Raw genomic sequence first — 12,902 nt, forward strand, 5'->3', positions numbered from 1 at the left:
GAGCCGCAGAGGCTTGGAGGAGGACTCCAAAGAACAGCTGCCAGCAATGTGGATCCCAGTCAGGGTCTGGCTGGAAGGCCTGGGCAGGGGGGCTGTCTTCCCCCCAGCATCTGGGCTCTGCTGCTTCAGCTGTGGCACCAGTCACTCATGCAATCCTTTTAGACTCTGGACTGTCACCTGTCAAAGCAATGGGCTGGATCTCACCCTGCCTCCGTCAATCACAATGCCCTGCCAACTCCATTCCTCTACCAGTCCCAGGCATGACCCTCCCCGACCAAGGGCCAGAATGAGCACGACAGAAGGCAAGAGGGATCTTGTCATTACCCAGATGGCAACCCTTCCAATTCAAGGCAAGTCTCTACTCTGCCAGCTACCGATTTTCACCTCTTCCTTTCAGGGTTTAAATACGACCTTTGGTATGGAAGAAATAAAAGTGTGACTTGAATCGTCTACACAGCCTTATGGCTCTGCATTCACTGCTTTGGGGACTAAGTTCAAAGCTCTTACCTGGCTTAAACAGCTGTGTAGGGCCCAACCCCTGGCCACCTCCTGCCCTCACCTTAGATCACCTTAGATCTCACCCTTGGCTACTGATTCCAGCTCTATGGAACAATACTATATAGGTCACTTACCACAGGGCTTTCACACACAAATCTTCTCTCACATAGGCCCAGAGCCTATGTGAGCCATCTCTTGTTAACATTTAATTCACCCTTCCAAGTCCTCCAAACAGGTGTCTCCCCCCAGGGAACAACCCTTCTGCCTGAGGGCGGGATGGTTCCTCGGGCACTATGATTACAGCACACACTGCTCTTTAGTAGTCAGCCTAAGGCTAGCACATACTGGCAGGCGCCATCGCTGTTCATGTATCTATTTATTTGTGTGTGTGTGCGTGCACATGTGCATGCGTGGAGCTCAGAATACGCCGCGTCGGAGTCATTTCTCTTCTTCCACCACGTGCATCCCCAGGACAGAACTCAAACTGTCAGGTTTGGTGTCGAGCGCCTTTACCCGCTAACTTTGCCTGTCCTTCACTGTCACCACTGGTCTCAATAATAAAAACCAGGAGTCAGATATGGGGTGAATGCTGAAAGGTCAGAGAAGCAGAGCAGCCAGCCCCTAGTTCTTAACCTCTACTGCAGACTGAAAAGGAGATCCTGTCTCTACTACAGATTTAATCGCAGCTCAGACACTAAACTAGGTACATTTCTTGATGATATACTGGACAAAAAGCAACTTAAGTGGGGGCTCACAGTTTAAGGCGGGATACAGGAGCTGAGATGGCTCAGTGGTTAAGAATGCCCTGCTCTCGCAAGGACCCGGGTTCTGCTCCCAGACCTCATGTCAGGCAGCAAGGCAGCAGCCAATCACCTGTAACTCCAGCTCCAGAGTGAATCAACAACTTTGGCTCCTGTGGGGTCTGCATGCTCGGGCACGCGCGCGCACACACATGCATGCACGCACGCACACTCCTAGCAGGAAGGCAAGAGTCAGGGGCCCGTGGCATCAAGTGACACTGTAATCTGGGGTCAGGAAGACTTGCTCAGCTTCTCTTCTCTTTTTAATTCAGCCTGTGACCTCCAGGCCATGGGGTGGCGCTGTCCACATTCAGGTCAGCTATTTTCAACCCCAATTAACCCAATGTAGAAACTCTGACAGCATGTCTAGAGGTTTGCCTGCTAGATGAGCCTGCATCTCATCAGGCTAACAGGATTGAGTACTACAGCACTCTGGCTGGCTTTGGGAAAATTGCCCAAACTCTCGGAGCCACTATTTCCCCATTTGACTGAAGATTCCCAAGGTCTTCATGACTGTTAGAAATCTCTCTCAAGACTACCTGAATTCTTTGCATCAATTTCCCCAACTGAGTGATACTCTGATGGTGGAAATGGTAAAACAGAACACTGGGGGACAGTGCTGGGCCATGAGCACTGTTGGAATTTCCCAAGAGAGACCTGTCACTCCCCAAGGTGAGAGTCAGGAAGTTTGCTGGAACTGCAGGTTTCGGAACCTCACTCAAAACCTAATGAGTCAGGATCTCCGGAAAGAAAGTAGAGATGCCCTGGCAGCCACTATCCCTCTTGGCTCAGAACCAACCTGGCATAGCTGACAACAGTGTCGCCAGGAAGGTGTAGGACCCATCACATCCCAGGTTGTTCCTAGTAGCTTAAAAGCATGGCCCGAGTCTCAGAGTTGGACCTGTCCAGGGGCAGGTTCCAGTCCTTCCACTTGCTTAGGCCTGTAACGTTGAACTCTGGGCTCATCAGTTAAGGGCCACCTCCCCTGTGTCTGAGGGCAGCTAATGGCCTTGTTGCTATGAGCAGAGGAGGTGCTGGCGTAGGGTAGAGGGTCCCTGCAAAACAGAACAGAAACCACACCTCTGTTGCCAGCTCCAGGGATGGAATCGGTGTATCCTGGGGACCCCCCAAGTCCTAAGCATCCTCAAAGGCAGAGTCTCTCCCTGGCAGATGGGCAGGAGTCTGCAGAGAACAGAGGCAGAGGGTGAAAGAGAACGCAACTGGTGAGCTGTCTGAGGCTCTGTGGAGCCACCAGGACACAAGTCACATCTAGTTGGCATGCTATGTGGGTGAGAACACGGAGTCTGGAGCCAGGCTGTCCAGGTTCTGGCTTTGCCACTCCTGGCTCTGCCTGACTGGCAGACTCCAGGAGCCAGCTCAAACATCAGATCCCTGGGCCCAGTTAGCTGCCAGTTCCTCTGGTCCATCAAAGCTGCCCACACACCCACACAATACCATCCAACAACTTCCCTGCTGGCTTGTCTAGCTCTCCCACAGGCCTCTCACTTCCTGATGAGCCCAGATACCTCATGCCTGGCACTCAGCAGATGTTAGTTCTGTCAGAGTTCCACCATTTTTTGCCTTGTAAGTCCCTTTCCTCCCCCTTCTAAATGCAGCTATGCTAATCCCCATTCCTCCCTCCAAGGCAGCCCCTGGATCTGCTAGGGTCTGAAGTTCTGGATTCCTTTTCCTGGGGGTCTGAATCTGCTCATCCCAGAGCTGTGCTGGAGACTTCAGAAGACCTACTGTGACTTTGTTCCCACAGCAGGTGGAGCACGGAGTCCACACAGCCATAGTGACAGAACCATCACAGCAGCAACAGCCCCCATTACTAAAGACTCTCCGTGTGAACCGCCTACAGGCCTGAGAACTTGACATCCGTCCTCAGCCATGCCACACAGCGGAGGTGTTAGCCATCCTATGTCAGAGAAGACCAAGGCCCAGAGATGGTTGGTCACCAAAGGACCCAGCTGGGACTCAGAGACAGGAGTGAACCAGAACCCATGCCTGTTGGCTCCAGAAGTCACATTCGGAACAGGAAGAACACAGGATCAAGACCCTGGATCGGGTTCTAAGACACAGTACTGAATTTGCTATGTGGCCTGTGGAGAACTCTTGTCCTTTCTAAACTTTTTTTTTTTTGCTTTGTTTTTAAATTTTTGGTGCCCATGAGTGTGATGTTAATGGTGTACATGTGTGGTATATGAACATATATGTGTTTGCAGGTACAAGCTCCCAATGTATGGTGTGGAGGTCAAAGGAGGACATCAGGTATCCAGCTCCATCACGCTCCACATTAGTCCCTTGAGGCAGAATCTCCCACTGGACCTGGAGCTGGGCTGGCAGCCAGCAAGCCCGTGATCCTCGTCTCTGACCCTCACAGCACTGGGGTTACAGACGAGTGTAGGGAGCCAGGCGGTGGTGGTGCACGCCTTTAATCCCAGCACTCAGGAGGTAGAGGCATACAGATCTCTGTGAGTTCGAGGCCAGCCTGGTCTACAAGAGTTAGTTCTAGGACAAGCCCCAAAGCTACAGAGAAACCCTGTCTCAAAAAAACAACAACAACAAAACAAACAAACAAACAAGCAAAAAAAAAAAACCCAAATGAGTGTGAGGCCAGGCCCATCTTTTTACGTGGTACTGGAGACTGAATTCAGGCCCTCATGCCTTGGGCAGCAAGCATTCTTATCCACTGAGCTGTTTCCCCAGCCCTCTTTCTATTCTTTGCCTCCCCAAGAGGAAGTCAGTCTGGAGGACGCCTACATCCCACTTCCAGAGAATTCCGTGAACTCTCCTACCCTCTTATGTCTCCCCACCCTGTTCACTGTTCCTGGAAGTCCAGGAAGAAGTCCACTGACCACCTAGACACTCGAGGAAAACGAAACGCCACCCGGGAACCACAAAGCCACAGGAACGCCCGGAACAGGGCAATAGCCGAGGGCATAGGGCTGTCCTTGTAACTATAGCCACCCATGCCCTCATTCTCAGGAGGCCGGGTATGTAAAAACAGGGGAAGCAAGCTCAGGCTCTGCGGGTTTCTGGGAGCCTGGTGGTGAGAACTGGCTCACTTGGGAGAATGATGAGGCTGAGTTCAAGCACGGGTGAAAGATGAGTCTGTCTAACTGGAGAATAACGACCACCGAACCTTCCTACCAGGAATGGTGGTCCGGATGCATTTTGCACTACCATCCTCTAACCCTCTGCATCCCTAAAGTAACTAAAGCCCAGCCTCTGGAGACACAAGCACAGCCTCACCCTTAGGCTAGGGTGCATCTCCTGCTGGACACAGCCTCTCTTTGCCTCGCTACTGTCCCCTTCAGTCTATCCCACACACAACAGCCAATACCTTTCTAAAACAAACCCAAAGGAGTTGCCGCATTGAAGACCTCCAGGGACTTGACATCACTCTGGGAATGAGATGCCAATTCTCTTCCCCTCCAGATGTGGCTCTCATGACTAGCCCCGGTCCCATCCACCTCCTCTGACACCTTCCCATGATGCCTCTGCTCAGCCATGCCGGCCATCTTCCACCTTAGCATGCCAAGTCCTATGGTTCTATACTGCGCTCTCTGTACTTCCTGTTCTTTCTGCCCCAAATTCCTCCTCTACATCTTTACCATGCTGCCCTCTCCCCAACCTTCCCGCTCTGGCCACCACCGAGAGCCGCCACATCACAGACATTCTCCCGTGCCCCCCAGCTTTGCTTTCTTGCCGCTCTCTGAAATGATGTCTCTGGCAGGCAGGTTTGCACGTGGTGCCAGATTTTTCTCCACTGGACCTGAGCTTCTTGCAGGCTGGGGTTTGATGACCACAGAGATTTTTGTCCTTTGGATGAGTTGGGACCTCATTTGTCTTTTACGACCCCGTAGGTGAAGACGGAGTGAATTGCCCAAGGCCAGAGCCTTGGCGTGTGATAAAAAGCACACGTCCAGGCTGGCCTGATGCCAAGGCTGTCTCTTCTAAACCTCCTAGGGTGGGGCAGACTCAGAAGGAAGCTATCGGGGAGGAGATCAAGAGAGGAAGAGCCATCTTCTCTCCCAGGGCCTTCTGTAGAGGGAAAGGGTAGCTGGGGCTAAGGGATTATCTTGATCCAACCCTGGAGGCAGAAAAACCCTATTGATGGAGAAAGTGGTCCCCCAACAAGGAGACCACCAGAAGCCAGTGATGGGGATCTTCAATCCACAAGATGCTTTGCGGGGGCGGGGGGGCGTGCTCAGGGTAGGGGAGTGGAAGGTACAAGCCTAAGCCATATAGCCAATCAGTGGCAGGACATGCTCGAGGGCCAGGAGAACCTCTTCTTTAACCTGAGGAATCCAGGGCTGGCAGAATGCAGTTCAGGGTTTGCCAGGGCCCGAGGGCAGGGGCAGGGCTATAGAGGAGGAGCCAAGGGATGAGACCATCAGGCCCTGGAAGCATGTTCTAGGCCAAGCACTAGCTGTGACAGGGAGGGCAGTGGCAGGCTCCGAAATGGAACACCTACGTCAGAGGGTGATGGGGCAGCTACATAAGTCAGACACGTATGGACATGAACAAGAATGTCACACTGGCCCCAAACTGAGAGCAACCCAAATGTCAGTCACAGATGGTTACAAGTTTATCTACTCAACAGGACACAACTCAGCTTAACAAAAAACAGATTCTGGAACTGTACAATGTCACCTGCCTATGGGGGCTGTAGAATGTCACCCGCCTGTGACTGGACTATGAGGGCTGTAGAATGTCATCCATCTTGGTCCAAACGTTAAACAGAGACCACACTGGCAAAAGCAGGCGGGGTAGGATGCGTGCGCCCTGGGGACACTGCCAGTACTTACAGTAGTGCCTGATCTGTGCACCAGTGTCACCGCATCACAGTCGGGCAGTGACAATGACAGCCGCCGAGCGCCAAGGAACCCCTAAACTCCCCAACACTGAGCTGGGCTTTGCGGAGCCCCTGGACGCCTCAGCACAGATCCTGAAACAAGATGTGTTCTAACTTGGGCAACTACTGAACGAAAACGTCCCAGCAGGTTCACCCTGGAGAGGAAACCAAGCTCACAGAGAAGACACAGAGCAGAAAGTGACACAGTGGAAAGGGGCGCAGGCATAGCCCAATGGGTAGAGTGCTTGCCTAGCGTGCATGAGGCCCTGGGTTTAATCCCCATCACGGGGTAAACCTGGTGTGATTGTACCTGTAACCCCAGCACTCATGAGGTAGTAGCAGAGGTTCAAGGTCCCCTTCAGCTACACAGAGTGAGCCAGGCTATACAGAATGATCCAGGCCAGCCTGGGCTACATGAGACCGTATCTCAACTAATTAACTAAACAATTAAAAAAAAAGTGATGGAACCAGATTAGATCCTGGGTTTCCTAGTTTCCAAGACCAACTCCCGAGACTCAGTTAGTCCCCAGGGCCCTGCTTTGCTGTGCCCTGCCCTGTCCCGCCTTGCCTTCGTGGGCTGTCCACCCTCAAGCCTGCCACCTGCGGTCCCTCTTCTCAGGGTGGAGGGGACTGGCCTACTCACGTGCTCAATGGACTCACTTCTACAAAACAACTGCTTAGGAAATTAGTCCTCCCTCCCTCCCCATGAGCTGCCTGCAACCTCTGCACCGGCCACACATCACTGTGGCCATTGCAGGCCTGGACCTCAGCCCACACATCAGGAGCTCCACTGTCTGACTGGGGGAGGGGGTTCCGACTCAAGTCCTGACCTCAGAGCACTGGGAGGCCGTGAGGTTAGAGTCCCCACCCTCGGCTGCAGTTTCCAAGTGACGCAAACCAGAGTCTGGATTCAGAGAATCACAAAACATTTCTTTGGAATAAAAGGGCTACCACGACCATTTCTCCTGTCCCTTCCTGTGCCAGCTCTGTTGAGTGTTCTCTCACTGACCATCCAAAACGGGGGCCGTGAGACCCCCCCTCCTCAGGGCTCAAAGTCGGAGTTCAAGGGTCATGTGAAACTGTCCACCATCCCCGGTAGGGAAATGGTAAGGTTAGGTGCAAACCAGACCGACACATGATCAAGGCTGGGTTCGCTATGCTTAGTGCTCTACAGGAGGAGCCTGAAAATGGCTGTTGACAATTCCAGCTTTGTCATTGTGCAGGTGGGGAAACTAAGGCCTGGGAAGGGAGAGTGTCTAATTGGGGGGTCTCTACTTGGCCTTGGTTCTCCTGGAGCACCTGCAGAGGCAGCAGATGGGAGGGGGAGGTTCTGGCTCCAAGCAGAAGTAAATATTGACATGATGTGTTTACACTGTAACCCGAGTCCTCCTGGCTGCCGCCCACACCCGCCCTTGCATCCCAGCCAAGAAGGCAAGGGAGCAGGCCAGGAGGTGGGCTTGGAGAGACCGCTTCTGGGCCAGGGGCTGTGTCATCTACACACAGGAGCATGTGGTCCGAAATCCCAGGATACAGCCAGTCAGGAGTCCTGGGCAGTGCCAGGCAGAGAGTGACTGTCATAGAAGCCAGGGAGATGGGAGGTCTGGACTGTGTGCCAGGCCTGGCTCTGCCTCTCCTCAGCAGTGGGACCCAAGAATGGTGAGCAAAGGTGATCCTGTCCAAGGAAGCAGGCCACCAGCCTTTCAGCCTGGCCAGCAGCCTGGCCCAGCAGCCCCCAGTACCTCTGCCTGTTGCCCAGGGGTCCGTCCCCCCATCCCCAGGAGCTTTCTCAGGAAGGTTAAACAAGTAGCAGTTAGGGGTCAACGCCCTTTGCTCCCTGGCTAAAGACCTCAGCTCCCGAAGGGAACTCTGGGCATCTGCTCTCACAACCCCAGGCCTAGGAAGCTTCATCCCTAGGGCCTCATCCCTAGGGCCTGGGGAGAAATGGGGGGGAGCCCTAGCTCTAAACTCCTGAGTCACTCCCCACTGGCCTTAGAATCAAGACCCAAATCCCTCCATAGCCCTCCCCAAGTGCACCGCTCTGGCCAGCTGCCAGACATCCCCAGCACCCCTCTTGAGCGAGCAGAGGCCAGCTGCTGCCTCATCTTGCATGCGCATCCCCACTGCCTGAAGCCCCTTCTGGACTCACTCGCGCTTCTGTGGTGATGGAGACTGAGTTTCGAGTCCCTCCGTTGGCCTCAAACTCTGGCAACCCTCTTGCCTCTGCCTCTTCAAGGTTGGGATTACAGGCTTGCGCCGTGAAGCCTGGCTCCACTCATTCATTCTTTCTTCGGGCTGTAGCCTGAAGAATGTCATGGTCTCAAGGAGCCTCTTCCAATCCCCAGGCCAGGTGCCCCATCCCCATCCCCTCCCGCCCCCACGTCTCCATAGCAACAGGAACTGCACTTGTCACTTCCTGCCCATAGGCTTGCCTACCCGACTGTGGCCGAGACATGTCAATCTCAGCCACACTGACCACAGTCCCGGGCTGACTTGGTGGATGCATGAACCGGTGACGAACACAATTACTGCAAGTGGACATGACAGCGCAGACACACCAAAACCACCTATCTGTGGATGGCTCCCCCTCCTTGTAGCCGCCTCTGCTCTCCACGCCCCCTACTCCTAACAGGATGGAAGTCTCTGTAAACTGATCTTAGAAACTGGGCTCATTCCTTCCCAGAAGGCAACAGCATCCTTTTTTTTAGCAAACACGGAGGCAATGCAAAGACACATGAGCAGCAGCCACTGCTTGGCTACTTAACCAAGCACGAGCGCGGGGCCATGAATAACCTAGCGTAACCCAGTCTCGAGGCCAGGCCAGGGCAAGGTGGCCACCACCCTACTCTCAGAACCCCCCGCCTCCTACCTTCAAACAATAACACTGTCCCTTGTGTTTTTAATAATTTCTCCATGTTTCCATGTCGGTATCCTCACAGCGACGTCCTCAACAGCAGAGTACAATTGTCCCGCACGGCAGGAACAGGAGCACAGAGAGGGAGGACGCCTGCCCTAAGGTCACACAGTAATCTGATGGGGAATCAGGATTCAAATTTGGGTCCTGGATCTTGTCTTCAGTTCAACCTCTGTTCAGTGAAGACCTCCCTCTATTCAACAGCAGCCCCAACTCAGCTGCCCTCTCCACTGTGTGGAATGTAAGACACCACGGGAACTGTGTGGGAGTTGGGGGTTGCTTCCTTTCCTTCAGCCCCTCTGCTTGCTTCGTCCTCCTAGACCTGGCGGGCTCATGCCTTTAACATCCCACTAGTGTGCCGCTGGACCACCTCCTTCCCATCCCTGCCGCCGGGTGGTTTGAGGACATCTGGAGGTAGGAGATATAAAAAGCCTCTTGGGAGTTCGCATCCCTATAGCTTGCGCTGAGGGACTGGTGAGGGGTGGGGGTGGGCGCTTTAGACAGGAGGCCATTAAGAGCAGTGCTGATTCTCTGCCAAGAGGTGAGGGACCTGGGTGGAGAGCTGGGAGTCCCAGGGAGACCCAGAGCCAACCACAGGAAGCAGCCTGTGCAGGGCAAAGGAACCCCATTAGAACCTGGGGGTGCTCTGCCGCAGGGGTGGGAAGCTGGATTGAAGACCAGAGTGAAGCAGCCCTGAATCCAAGCCCCTCTTGGGAAGGATGGCAAAAGAAACCAGCTTCAGGGGAACCCAAGGAGGCCTGACGTCAGTCCTCACCCCACCCACTCACGGCGGCGCATCAACACTGTGCGTCAGCGGACTATAGTGGGCTTCCGCCCCCTCCCCTGGTGGCAGTCAAGGCCTCTGCTCTCTGTCCTCGCTGTTTCCCAAGCCTGCCTTGTCCCCTCAGCTGCTCCCACATAGCTGAGCGGTAAACAGCCCTACTCTGGTCCAGTCCTGAGTATTCTGTGTCCTCACACCTCAGGTCCGCTATCACACAGGTTCCCTTAACTGGAACAAGTGTTCCTCTTTGGATCACGTCAGCTTGATCACTCCCACCTCTCCAGCCAGAAGGGAACACTCACTGGCCGTGACACAGCCACCTCCCCGAAGGACATGACACCTGGCCTGAGGACATTTAGGGATGGGTAGAAGCCACATCAACACATGGTTTATGTCACCTTTTCTCCCTTGTAGAAGGTCTGGCACAGAGCAAGCATCCTGTAAGCCTCTGTTAAACAAGAAACAGGACATTCCCTTTCTTTAACAATCACTGTCATCTTCTCCTGGATCAACAAAGATCAACGGAACTTCCTAATTGGAGCTTAAGGTTGTAAAAGAAAGTAAATGGTATCCCAGACACTCTCACTTGGGATTATCTCAGCCTGATCCCCACACTGTCCTAGGAGATGGGAACCATCAGCCATCTCACTGATGAGAGAGCAGGATGGGGTTATAATAACCCGACCAAAGCCCCTGTGGGGATGCGAAGGAGAAGGGACGAGAGCCCAAATCTGTTTGGGGACAAAGTCTAAGGTCTTTCTGATGGGCTAGGAAGCTTTTCAAGTGTTAGCCGGAGATGGCCCAGTCAGGTAAGAGCAGTTGCTCTTGCAGAGGACCCCCAGGGGTCAGTTTCAAGCACCTACATGTGGCTCATAACTGTTACTCCGGGTCCAGGAGATCCGACACTCTTTTCTGGTCTCCCTAAGCACCAGGCATGCATGAGGTACACTCACATACATGGAAGCCGAGCACTCATACAAATAAAATCAAATTATAAAAGAAATGTCACCAAGGCTGTTAGTTGGTTTGTTTGCGCTCAGGCTGCCCTTGAACTCATGACCTGCCTGCCGTCACCCCCCAAACACTGGGGTGAGAGGCAGGCACCAGGACACCAAATTTCCTGGTGCTTGCTCAGGAGGAAAAACCTCCTCTTTGTGAGCAGCTCAGGTCGGGGTGGGTACAGAGAGAGGACGTGTGACCTCAGAGTCGGTCCCTCTTTTATTGCTGTCTCACATCCTCGGGTTTTAAATCAAGAGCTGGTCCACAGGTGACGCATTCTCCAGCCATGAAACTATCCAAGCAACACATTCCTGGGCGATTCTTAATGGGGAGGTAAGTCAGGTCCAAGAGGATGCTCTCTGGGCACCTTGGGGGTCGAATTCAGTCATCAGTCTCTAGAGGGACAAGTGATGTCTCGTGGGAAAGATGCCAGTGGGTAAGAGAAGAGCCTCAGAGAACAGAGGAAAGCGGCGTCTAAAGGGAACTTATGTTCCTATCAGTGGGGGTTTGGGGGACCTAAGGGCAGGACAGCTGATCCTGGAGCTGTCACTGCAGACTTTTCTGCTCTCTCCATTCCTCACTGAACCCCTAAGACTTGAAAGTGACATCATAGGAGTAGGCAAGTCTCTGGGACCAACCACAGAGAGCCCAGACGAAAATCAGGTCAGACAGGGTGTCTTGGATCCAGTGCACAGGCCAAAAAGGAGGCAATGAGAGGTTCACAGGGAGAGAAGCACACCTGGCGTGTGATGGAGAGACAATAACAGGCTCTGGAGAGGCAACCTGAGGCTTTGGCTCTGCGTCAGAGACAACTCGCCTACCCGAAGCTCTCAAAAGCAACCGGGTCTGGATTAGATGGGTGTCACTCCTGAGGCTTAAGCTCCAACGAAATCCCCTTCTTCAAGAAGCCCTTTACCCTGGTGCTTTTGCCCAAAGGAGCTAGCACTTGGCCCCTCCTCTGAGTATTCATTACTGGGAGATGCTGGAGACACCAGATAACTCGCAGAACCTCAGACTGTCCGCCCTCCTCTCTGAGCCACCCTACACCACGCGCCACACAGCAGGATCAGCAGTAGGAGAAAAGTACCCGTTCTCCCAAGATGTATAGAGCGTTCTCGAACCCCAAACCCACTTGAACTATGCGGGATGGGAGCTCAAGGCCAGCCGAACCCTGACGTCTCTTGAATCGACCCGGCCTGGCTGCACAAGGTCTCCACGCCAACCAAGCTCAGAGACTTACGCATACCTTAAACCTATCTCACCAGCTGTCCCCCCGAATCCAAAGCGCCACCCCAAGTCTTCCACGCAAGGCCGGAACTAGCAGTCCAAAACCAAGGTACTCGCGGCCCGGACGCCCCCCGGCTTCACGCCTAAGAACAGCGGGACGCGAGCCGCGGGCCGCAGCTGCAAGGGACGCCCAGCCCCCCGCAAGCCGGCCAGGATGCCATCACCGTGCTACTGCCGGGACCGTCGGGGCTACATCGACCCGCGGCGGGCTGCGGGCGTACTCACCATCGCTCGCGGGCTCCGAACGGCCCGGCTCTGGCTGCGCCTCCCACTGTGGCTCAGGCTTCGGCTGCTCGGCGCTGCGCTGCGCTGCGCTCTCCGCTCGGACGGCGCGGCTAGCTGCCGGGGCGGCGCGCGCGGCTTGGGCGCCCAGGCCAGGGGGCGGGACCCACCGCGAACCAATACCGAGGCGCGGGGGCTGTGGGCCCGGGGAGCAACAGCCAATCAGACGCTTAGACCGAACTCCCCTGCCCCCGCGGGCTTCTTAACCCGTGGCCTGCCGGAACGCAGGAGCCCCCGGCTGCCCGGGATGCTGGTGGATCCAGGGGCGCGCGCCCGGTCCTCCAACTCGGCGTGCCTAGACTAGACTTCGTCGGGACCCTCTTCTAGGGTCAGATGGAGCTTGCGACAGGCCCACCTGTGCCCAGTTGGGGCTCTGAGAGTTTGGGCGACCTTTGTCTCTTGCCTGGCGCCTGCACTGGAGTATGACCCTGATCGCTGCAGCTGCGAGTGTGTGTGTGTGCGTGTGTGTGTGTGTGTGTGCAA

At 54.6% G+C, this 12,902-nt stretch overlaps 1 protein-coding gene across 1 annotated transcript in view; it reads right to left on the reverse strand.

Moving 5' to 3' along the window:
* Ece1 (endothelin converting enzyme 1) overlaps window positions 1-12,609 on the reverse strand; it is a 98,312-nt gene extending 85,703 nt beyond the window's left edge. Inside the window, exon 1 of the mRNA XM_041651754.1 lies at window positions 12,363-12,609. Coding sequence (XP_041507688.1) covers window positions 12,363-12,365 — 3 coding nt within the window. The 5' untranslated portion in view covers window positions 12,366-12,609. The remainder of the gene's footprint in view (window positions 1-12,362) is intronic.
* Window positions 12,610-12,902: the final 293 nt, after the last annotated feature.

Source organism: Microtus oregoni, unplaced genomic scaffold, assembly GCF_018167655.1.
Source record: "Microtus oregoni isolate MIOR12 unplaced genomic scaffold, Mior012 000005F_ref0000423, whole genome shotgun sequence".
NCBI lineage: Eukaryota > Metazoa > Chordata > Mammalia > Rodentia > Cricetidae > Microtus > Microtus oregoni.